The following is an 11665-nucleotide window of genomic DNA, read 5'->3' as shown; positions in this document are numbered from 1 at the left end:
TACGTGTGTGGAGTAGAGTGAACCTCGTCCTGTTGCCTTAAGTGCCTCCCATGCATGCAGGCACATGCTAGACCTGTCAATGATTCAAGTCAGCCTGCTTCCACCGTGAGGGTGGGAACAGCACCTCTGCACTTGGGCCGGAGCCACAGCAAGGAAGGATCTGGGATCCGAAGCCCCAGGCCACATCCCGAGGATGCCACCACTACAGCCTGCCAGCGCCAGGGTTGACCGTCAGCACCTCTTCAGCGGTCACCACTCCCCCAGGAAAGTCCTCACAACCGCCCGCAAGCTGTTTACTGCTTGCAAGCTGCTGGCTAGCAGGGCCTCTGCACCTTCTCCAGACTCTGCAATGCACTTGCTAATTTTATTATGCTCTCACTGTTATGCTTCACTTAGCTACAAAATGTGCATTGCTATTGTTAGTCTCTCCGGGGGGGGTGGTGCGTGTCTACTTGACAGTTTGTACCTTTATTCCCGGACTGCGTTGAAGATGAACGAGTTGTCAGGAACAGTTCGGCGCGGGGACAGAAAATGTGTGTACGTGTGTGCGCGCGCGTGTGTGAACTGCCCATCTCGTTTTCTCTTATGCGGGATTTGCCTGATGGACCATCACTTTCAGTATGGGCAGGCATTATCCAAAGACATTCACGTCTGTGCGACTGAACTTCAAGTGTGCTGCTTGTGTTAGGCACCAGACTGCTAGGGGCAGAAGGCTGATCACACGTTGGTGAATGTCGTGTTGGTTGAAGGCTTTGCAGCAAAGCTTCAAGTTTCCAAGAAACTTGGTCAATTTTGCACTGCACAGGATTCATTCAGTGCCGAGGATATTGTGGAGACTTCAGAACTTCGAAGAAGCATCCATTGAAGACTTCTTAAGGCTTTTTTTCTTTTGGCAACTTCCGGGAAACATTGCCCTTTGGTCTTTTGCAGCTTGTCTTGCTTCGGTATGCATCTAGTTCACCAAGATGTGAGAATAAAAAAAAAATTTAAAAAAGCTCCAACAAAGGAATATTTTTATGAGCTGTAGGCTGAGGTTTTTCTGCATTAGAGGATGGCGCTTAGGGGAAGTTTTCCTTTTGAGAATTGGGCTAGCCGTTGGAAATTGGTTTTTTGAAGGATATGTGCATACCTGTCCTTTCTTAAGCTCCGAGATGGTATGTTTCTTAAGCTGCTGCTATCTTTGGTGCTGTTTTGAGGCACACCTTTATGACCCACCGATACTGGTCAATGTTTAACATAAGGAAGAACCTTGCAATTGTGTCCTTTGCAAAACCCTTATCCGCACTGCTTCCAGCCACTAGGTTTTAAAGTCATAGTTGTGTAACACTGCTGTACTGCAGTTACCTCTCTTTCGGTACTTGTGGGAAGAAGTGGTAGTCGGCGACCAACCACTGTTGCAGAGCTTACACAACATTCCATGTAAGTTGTCTTTCAGTGATACTTTCCTTGAGTGTCAAAGGTCATATATCTTTCACCTGCACACACTTATGGTCCCTATATCAATGAAGACATTTTTAGAACTGCCTTTTATTTGAAGGTTCTTTTTGGTCCATTTCCAGTAATTTAGAAAGTATTGCATGCGATCTTGTATGGTGACTCCATCAGAGTTTTCTGCATGCATATTTTGCTGCGGTTATTAACTTCTGTTGAGTGGCTTTCTTCTCTTGCTACCTGAGAAACCAAATATTGAAAGCATGTTTGTTAGGTGTTAGTCAATTTCGTATTTCATCCTTGTACAAGTATGCAAGTATAGGCAGAAAGTCCTAAAACCAGGAATTTCAGAGAGAAGGGGAAGATTTGCAAATTGGTTCTCAAGATGATTTGCATGGCCTGTAAGATTTCGCTACTAGTATGGGTATCTATAAAGCTTTAGGAGTAATTCCTTGCATTAAGACAACCCTTGCATGTTAAAATGCGCAGCTACAGTGGAACCTTGTTAAAGTGCGCTTGAGCCATAGTTTCATATTTCATGTTAGAAATCTGATTTGGCCACTTGCTACAAAATCTGATTTGGATGCCTTCTACAGTCATGTGTTATACCCGGCCTGACATGCGACAAGAGCTGTTTCGGTTAGATATTGGGGAGCACTGAATATGAGCACATGTTTTGCATGTACTGATCTTCTTGTACTTGTTACATCATTTTTCGGGAACTATTCATAATTGCACTTCGTAGTGTCTGGATACTAGGCTGCCACTTTTCTACACACACGCTTGATGGGATTTGTGCGCACTTTTTGTGCCGTGAAACACTAAGATGTTGGCAACATTTTCTCCAACTTGCTTTAGGGAATCTTAAGGGGAATTTCATGCTGATGAGGAATATATTTCACTTTCAGAAAACAGGCAAACGTCATAGGATGAGAGAACTGCATATGTTTGTATACATAAATGCTCATTTTGAGTGGAGAGAGTAAAACATCTTTATTATTAATATTTGAGTCCACAGTGCGCAAAATAGTTTGCAAGTGGAATGGCAGCCTGTGGGTAAATGCTGATGACTGCAAAAGGTGAAACCTCGTGCATTTCATTCTTGCTCATATCGTGGCAGCATAGCACTTACATGGTGGTGAATATACTCATTCCTTTCTTCATTCCCTTCTTCCTTTTCTTTTTTTCATTTTGTTGCTGTTTAGCATAAGCCTATTCTCTTGAGGGCTGCATGGCTACATTTAGAATAAGGAGACCAGAATAAGAAAGTATAAAAAGAAAGTTCATGCACACTTATTTATTGTACTTCATTACTTATTATCTTTTTCTTTCTCTTTCTTTTTTCAAACATTGTAGTGTCGTTAAATGCACATTTTGATTGTGACTTGCTGCATCAAGCCAGTGTGCGGCATTTGTATTCCTAAGAAGAGCTCGGGGACACCCTGAATCTCAGTACTTGCAGTTGCAAATTTTTTGTGGCACAATAAACAAAGACCTCATGTTAAACGTACATGGGGGTCACTCTTGTAACTTTTTTAAAGTAACTTTCGTGTTGGCATGTAAATTGATAAAATCATCCTTTGCACATACCTGCGCAATATAAATGAAAAGGAAATGTGGGTGTGCTACTTGTCTGAGTATAAATGAAAACCCAAGCAAACTTCTAATAACAGAGACCAAAGTAAAGTGTTACTTCCTTGCTTTCTCGTAGAATGCACTTTGTTTTGCTTTTTGCATGTCATTGGCTGCATGCCCATAGTTTAGTGTCGAAACAGTTTTGCTTTATGCATAATTTTCCTGTGTTCATCTATTTATGGCTTAACGAGGTTCCGCTGTACTGTTTCTCATTTTGACCATAATGCTGCCACTTTGGTAGTTATGTATTGTTCATTAAGACTCATTGCACTTGTACTGATCTCTGTGATGACTTCACAGCATGGGTTGGAGCTACTGACTTCATAGGAGCATGGTATGATGTCACTTGATCTGTACTAGCATTTTACTATCAGCATGGTTAACTCGCAGGCTCTTTACACCTGTGTTGTGCATATCACTGTTATTGGTGCTAATGGCACATTGTTTATATAGTTCTAGGTTTATTGACTGGTGTGGGTGACTTCGTCGACTGTTGAGGTTATACATAGCTCCTCAATCTTTTCATCATAGTATTTTAGATCATGAAGCGCGTTTTCAGTTGTGCTCATTGCACAAGTTGTACAGGCTTATGTCAACTTCAGCTTTGAATGCCAGTTGTAAGCGTTTCGATACTTTTAGTTGTTAGCATTACAAACATATTTAGTTTTTAAGCATGAAATGCTTCTTTGCTTTGCAACAATTTCTATTTGAAATCAAAACACTCAACCTTGTGCTAAACCAGCACGAATCCTGCACATGCATATTGTGAAGGAGTAATTCTCTTGTAAATTCAGAACTAGTCTGTAAACGTGCCTTCCTTGACACCAGACATATCAGACAGCTAATAATGAGAACCGCATGATTTCTCATAGCTGTGAATTTGGCTTTTCAAAATTATCGTCATGCACTAAACGGGCATAAATGGAAATTCAACCCAAATAATTGTCTTTTTTTCTTTAACTATACACACGTGTAAATGAGCTGTGCTAATCATTTTGTGTAAACATCTTGCTTAGTATCTTGGTTGTTTTCCCCAAGATATTTTAAGCTTAACAAAAAGTGTACAGATGCATACTTACGTCCATATGTCTTGGTGAGAAAATGCAGCAGCTTCCATATATCAGTAGTAAGTGGTAAATCTACTTTTAAACCAATTTACTTACTTTGTAGCCTTGTGCACAGGTGGCACAAGGCACTTCATGTATACTTTATTTAAAGTTATTCTTTATTGCTGAGGATGTTACCGTATATTCTTCTACAACGGTCGTGCCAGTGCGAGGGCCACACCCATAAACTTAGGTCTAAATATTGTGTTTGCACAAATACGGTAGAAACTCGTTGATACGTTCCCATTACGTAAGTTTTTCAGCACAAACATTCGGCATCGAGAACACAAAGAAATGACCCTGTAGAGTGAGCTCATTCTTTACCGGTTCAAGCGTTACCGGAAAACAAGATTTTTCCACACCAACGGTCAGTATGTTGCCAAACTGCGATCATGTTATACATTTTCTGGCCGCTAGATCTCATGTAAACAAGAAAACATGTGAGGTGCGCGCCATCAAGAACAGTATATAGACGCCTCTGACATGAAAACAACAGCATGAGCAGTTTCTTATTCTGATACCAGCAAATCTCCGTCTACGTCGTCGCACGCTGCATTCACGGCTATCGCTGCCAAACCTATTGCGATAAGCACTTTCACCTATCTGGTTTACAGCGCATGGGGCGTAGCACCATTGGTAGCGTACTGCACGCTTTTAGTAGCCGACAATACAAACGCGCCGCCATTCCCTTTTACAGGCAGTACGGTGTGGACATCACATTTCGCTTCACGGGATCCCGGAATCTGGCACTCACCAGCTCGATTTCGTTTCAGTTTCCCGTCCCTTTCAAGGGGGGAAGAGGTTTTAAGACATAAAATGTTTTATTATTTTAGTTAGGATCATGAAAACTGCAGTGATTATGTATTCTCATGGGCTCACATCAATTATGAACTCAGTTTTTATGTACACCATGCCAATAATTCTTAAACTAATTATTCATGAAAACATCATTTGATCACATTTTAATTAACTGACTGCACAGATTCTGCTGAATTAAATGCAATTGGATTCTACAGATATCAAAGAGTGCAACAAGATTAATTTAATGGTTCTAGCTTTCCTAGAACAAAAGTTATGAAGCTTCAAAGTTCGCATTTGAATGACTGAATATAAATACTTTTCTTATTTTACACTTTCTAAAAATCTATAACTTCCCAAAGTAACATTTGACATCCTTTTGCACTCACTAAGCATTCATCTTTTCAGCAAAACAAAAATGATCAAAATTGAGTGTACCAAAGCTGAGAAAAGCTTGTCAGAAGATTGTATGGTAACGAAAGAAATTAAATTTCGAAAATAGCAAAGAACAAAACTCGGTTTATTCAAGGATTGCTACACAAATAAAGAGTACCGTACTTTGCACATAAATGCCTTAAAAGGCATTAAGTGAATAGTTCACGTCACATTTCTGTTGTTGCTGCTGCTTTGCTTGTTGCAAAAACCTGGCCGAGGCTGCACGTTTCCGCTCAGCACTCATAATTCAACAGGGATCTTTCTCTTCTGCCCTTTGCCTGCCCATGGAGTTTTGCTCCAATTGAAGTTCTCCAAAAATATGGGTTGAGGCTTCTTTCACTCCGGAATTTAAACGCATCACCGCTTTGGCAACTGCAGTCTCGACAGCAATCAGTGAGGCATGTTTGTCCTTTGGCATAAAAGACCGTATTACTGAATAGAGTTGAGTAGAACTGGTTGCTAGGCGAGTTGGCTGGGATCTAATGAATACATTGTTGCGCCAAAACAGGAAAATATAGACTTGGGAAGGAAGAGTACGAAATGACAGATCAAACATCAAACATTGCACAACATTTGTGCCTGCATTTGAGGTCAGTTTCACCAATGAACTGCTCACTTTGATCATTAACCATCCTTTGAGTCATTTACAGCCACAGTATCAACTGATCTCCACATGACTTGGTTCTACACCAACATTTTGCAGTGCAGAGATACAGATGCCATTAAGCAGGAAACATGAAGTTTACATGTTGTCAAGTAAAGAAGCATTTCACATTTACACGTACGTTTAAATATTGTATTGGGTTGACATTTTTCTTGACATTGTTAGCTGTTTGCTGTTACAGCAGTGACTTCCTACGTTCGTCTGACCTTTTCACTCGGAAGGAAATGCCCACTGTTTTATTTGTAGAAAAGTGGTTGAACTAATTAGCTTTCATACAGTTGGCTTCTTGCCCTGTTAGTACTCACAGGCGAATGGGGGCATGGCCTCTTTGTGTCATATGTACATTTCAATGGGCAGAAAATAGCCTTTTTGAATATGCCAGGTTTTAGCATGTTCCAATTGCGGCAGCCTTTCTCTCCTTTCCTTCTCCTCTTCCCGTGTGGTAAGTCACCTTGCGCCTAATTTCGATGAGTCCTCCACAGCCTTTATTACATTATGGCTTATAAAATTGCGCTGGTTTACAAGTTTGGTAGGACTATAGCTCATTGGGGACAGGTCGTTGCCTAATTTTATCAATTCTAGGAGCATTTATTGTGCGAATGATCCTGGAATGGCACACAAATCAATTTTTCTCATTACTGATATGTAAATTTCAAAACTGTCGTTAGCTACAGTAAATTTTAATGAATTTGCAGCCCTTCTCATACTTCTCTGTGCCTTCTTTATTTTGCACAAAGGCCTCAGCCTTGCATGCCAACCACCTGTTTTATGAGGGCAAACCACTGATTGCCCTCCTGCAAGCACGGCACTATGAAAGCACACTAAAATGGGACTGCCTCACTTGAGGTCCTTACAGGATTTCAGAACTGTGGTATGGATTTCTTAACTGTGGTATTGACGGTAGTTTTCCTATGACCATTGTAACATCCATATACCCAATTGTGTTGAGTTGCATATTTTAGAAAGGTATGGTAACACGTGGAGAAGGCTGCAAGAATGAATTTCACTATACCGGCTTGCTGTTCCTATAGTTGGAACTCATGCCCTTCTCTGTATATTCACAGATTGCCATTACCAGATACACATCAAGTGTATGTATGTTTCCAAAACAAATAATAATAATACCGTATACAGTGCTTGCATAATGATGGGAACAGTACATCTTTCTTTTATACTGCTGTGTTTGGTCAGCAATGTGCTTGCTGGAGCTGGTTAATTCACACTGCTAAGTGAAAACTGCGCAGAAGGTGTAAAACAGAGGAGTGACATGCACTGCAACATTTCATGTGTTTCTGCCTCATCTGATGACCTGGCCCCTGTTCCCCCCCCCCCCTTTTTTTTTAAGTACTACAGCATTCTTTACAGGCTTTTTACATTATATCTCCAGTGTAGCTGATAATCCCAATACGTGCACCATGTTTTCATACCCTCAAATAAGGCATGGGAAAAGTTATCGTAAATGAAAGTGGCGCTACTTTAAAAGAAGTGCACACCCTTGTTTGCAGTGACCATATTTTGTATATTTAGCAGCTTCACTTCATTGGCGGAAAGGTCAGAGCAGCTTCTAGAGCAGACATTGAGCAGAAGGTTCATTTATAGGCGGAAAGCTGCATTATTTATGTCTGAGTTGGCTCCTTGTGCAGTTCACAAGTAGCGTTAAAGGGACACTAAAGAGAAAAATGATTTCTTCTGTGTCAGTAAATTATCCTTCTACAGTATCAAAAACTCCATTCTTGCCACAGTAAGACACTTGGTAAGCCAGGAAAAGTGCAATAATGAAAGACGGGCATTGACACCTACTGGAAGTTCCTGCAACAGCTCGCTGTGGCATCATGGATTTTGACAGCATCTTCTAGGGCCTAGTTAATTCTTCAGCACTAAAGTTCAACTACATTGTGTCCTAATGTGCCAAAGATTGAACAAGACGGGAACTTTTGCTGAGTCAATGCTGCCTAAGTATGAAAAATACCTTGAAATTCGGGATGTCATCATGATGTACTGGCATTGGGGATTTGGTATGAAATTCAAGAACTGAAACTTTCACTTTCTCTTACAATAATCGACCTATTATTTCAAAATTAACGACCACAGAGTTTTCACAGAATGCTTTATTCATCTAAACTGATTTAGTATTTTGCTTTAGCGTCCCTTTAAGCACTCCTGAAGGGTAAAAAAATAATTTCTACATAAGTAAGTGCGGACTGAAGGTAGAGGATGATTTACACACAGATTTACAGGAAGGACCATCAGTCCTCCTATTTGCATTTTGCAATACTTATAAGCTATACTCTAAGGAACATGCAAGTCCATAGAAGTGCAGAAGACCAGCTGTGCCTGCACTTTGATTCTCTGTTTCACAATAAAGTAGCTCCACACATTTAGAAGCTATAGCTACTGCCAGCCAATCAGGAGTGCGATAACGCAGTTGCATGTGCCCCTGCTCAGTACAGAGCCTAATCGGCAGCGCTAGAGCACACTTTGTATGTTCCACTCCTGTACCAGATTACTGTGGATAGGGGTATACACCACACTGCTGTGCTTTTATGTTACAGATGCAATTGTGCCATGCTCTTACCCTATTTGATAATTGGTCTCACTACTTTACAAGACACACTAACCACTTCAAGAAACCTGATGCATTGTGTCCCATACACCTTGATCAACGAAACTGTGATAAACCCTGTGCTTTGATTAAGCAGAGTCAAGCGATGAGGCTGGGATGCGTACCACCCTCTGTTCCTTACTTCTGGCATGATATGCTTAAACAGTGCTTCAGTAATGGCCTAAGTACACAACTAAGATGGCCACAAGCGTGGCCATCTTAGTTGTGTCAACATAGGTGCGTGAGAAAGCCCAGGCAAAAAAAAAAAAAAAAATGCTAGTCATTTTTAAACTGCTGTTAAATTTTCTGCTGCTAACCTAGTCGCACGATTTTAGCCAAATGTGCCAGCAATATACTGCTTTGTAATGAGGTTTTCTAGGTCTCAACCTGAGCTACTCATTAAGTACTAATGAAGCAACCTCTCAAGGGTCTCCTTAACTTGACTGCCACTTTCGCACTAGTTGAGGGACTGCAAAACTTTCGGATTTGATTTGATAGTGCTGGACACGGCACATGCACCATGGTATTTGATATAGGGATGCAGGATAAATAGGCTGCCCAGCCATTCTCAGCACTCCTTTGTTTGCTACATTGGATGCACAGGCCTCTGCAGGCACAGTGTGAACTGCTTGTTGTTGACATCACAGTGTGCTTCGCTAATGGCTCAGGTAAAGGAGGTTTTCAGGTATGAACTCTTGGTAAAAATTTTATATGTCAGAAAAGAAGTTACATAATGTAAACATATTTTCCACATTTACCAGGACACACCTATTAAAGGGCCCCTCACCAGGCCCCATAGCAAATTTTGGTTATACGCTGAAAGTTGTTACGTGTCCTCTAGGGAGCGTTCTGCCGAAAAAAATGTTCAAGTCGGCTCATTAATAGCAGAGACAGAAATATTTCAGTGCCACAAACACATGATTTCAGGAGGCGGGCTCCACTGCATAGCGAGACTCCCTCTCCCCTCGCCCTGTCTAGCCCCGTGTCGCGCGCGAGCTGTTGTCTTGTGCGCGCAGCGCACTATTTTGCACGCTGTGTACAAAGAAACGTGAATAGCGGTATAATTCTGTGCTACACGAATACTGAGGCAGAACAAGCGGATTGCAGAGCGTTATCACGCACTGGAACAGGGTCGAAAATGGCATAGTTTCGGTACCTGCGCACGTGACCGCACGACCGTGGGAACAAGCAGACGAAGTGGAAGTACATCTCTCTTGCTTCAGTGCGAAGTAAAACAGAAAACACGCCGACTTTCTGTTTGTGTGTTTTATTATTTCTCTAATTTTCAATTCGTCAATTCAAGCAACAGATAGCACAGATAACAGATCTTATCATGAATAATTCGGGAAGTCACGTGTCGACTCGAGCGACGTCACACTGCGGACACGATTACGTCACCACCCGGCTTGGAGCGCGGCGGCCGCAAGTGAAGAGCGAAACGGCGTTCGGATTGAAATTTCAGATCTTTTCATGGCGCGTAGCGATGTAATACTTTGCAGACACTATTGTTATTGCGCAATGTATGCTCTGCGCTTGTCGGCTCAAAATGGCCAGACCTGGTGAGGGGCCCTTTAAGGCACATTGAAAATTCCTCAAATTTCATTGAATTTTTCCTCTTTCTTTTTCTGTTTTCTTCTTGTAGCAAAACTTGTCTGTGTGCAGTCTCTGATGATCTGGGCGTATGTGTAGCCACCATGTTGCTTTTGCCACTTATTACAGCATCCAAAATTATAATATTAATATAAAGATGCAGTTGGTGTACACTCGTGTGCGCACTATCAGTGAAGGCTTAGTTTTATGCAGGGCACAATAGGGCTGAGTCATTTCTGCATCTGCACAATTAATCATGGCACAGCAGAAAGTGCATGAGTGGCATGTTTTGTCTACTGATGATAAATTTGTGTTGCGCGACAGTGACTTATTGCAGCACCTTCATATACCGGTGCAGGTAGCTCACACAAGTTAAGGGGGGACGCGGCCCTTGAAAACCGAAAAATAGCGAAAAAGTCGATTTTTGAAAAACCATATTTTTGGTTTGTATGTCTCATAAACTACCTGTTCTGTAATTATCAGCACCTAATTCAACCGTAAAGTACCAAAAATAACGCTACTTTTGAGGCCACCGCGGCCCAAAAAACGCGCAAATGCCGAAATGAAGTCAAACTTCGCGGGCGCGCCATTCCCGGCCCATGCGGCCTGCCCGCGCCATCTTGGTGTCGTTTTGACCGTGGATTCTTTGTCTATATTTTGCCGCCTTGCAAAATGGCATCGTCGGCGCGGTTGAGACGCTATTGGCGTTTTCCTGCGATGTGATGCGGAGCGCTGATTGGCCGGAGCAGTGCATTCAAATCTCGCGGGCTAAGGCACGCCTGCCATTGGCTGCTGCGCGGGCAGCGGCTGCTGCTCAAATCTCGCGGGCTAAAGCGCGCCTGCCATTGGCTGCTGCGCGGGCGGCGGCGGCTGCTCCCTTTGTTGCCGCGCTCGCGTCGTTGTTGCCCCTTGCTCTGTCGGCCTCAACATGAGCTTGCGCGCTGCTCATCGCCTTGCGCTATCTTTTAGATTATTTGTTCAGCTTTTCTTTTTTCGCTAGTTCTTCGCTGCACGCGATGCCGGCAAAGCCCAAGACAGTGCAGATGTTCGGTGCACGGGAGCGCGATATGCGTCTTGTACGAGCATCGAACTTCCTATCTCTCGCAGCGAGTGCCGACTGCGTAGACGCTTTTCAGCGGCGGAACTGTGCTTTCGGCTGTCGCCAGTCGAAAATCCGACACACTGAGTGTGCCTGGAGCCGCAAGAGCTGATTAGAAGCTCCGCAGGAGCTTTCTAATAAAGAAACACATGTGTTCAACTTTAAGGCCTGTTTTCTCGGAATGGATTTTTTCGCTAGTAGTGGTGCTGGGGAAGGCGATATCTCAAGAACCGCTCTTCAGATTTGTATGCCGTTTTTTTTATTCTGTTCCTGAATGACTTTGCCAGGGGGTAACAGGCTTCTTT

At 42.5% G+C, this 11665-nt stretch overlaps 1 protein-coding gene across 1 annotated transcript in view; it reads left to right on the top strand.

Moving 5' to 3' along the window:
• The window catches only part of LOC142571563 (uncharacterized), a 127199-nt gene extending 120424 nt beyond the window's left edge, over positions 1 to 6775 (top strand). Inside the window, exon 20 of the mRNA XM_075680030.1 lies at positions 61 to 6775. Within this exon, the coding sequence (XP_075536145.1) occupies positions 61 to 109 (49 nt within the window). The 3' untranslated portion in view covers positions 110 to 6775. The remainder of the gene's footprint in view (positions 1 to 60) is intronic.
• The last annotated feature ends 4890 nt before the right edge of the window (positions 6776 to 11665 follow it).

The sequence above is a fragment of the Dermacentor variabilis genome, chromosome 2, assembly GCF_050947875.1.
Source record: "Dermacentor variabilis isolate Ectoservices chromosome 2, ASM5094787v1, whole genome shotgun sequence".
Lineage (NCBI taxonomy): Eukaryota > Metazoa > Arthropoda > Arachnida > Ixodida > Ixodidae > Dermacentor > Dermacentor variabilis.
Note: the sequence above shows the minus strand (reverse complement) of the source record. Positions and strands in the feature narration are given on the sequence as shown.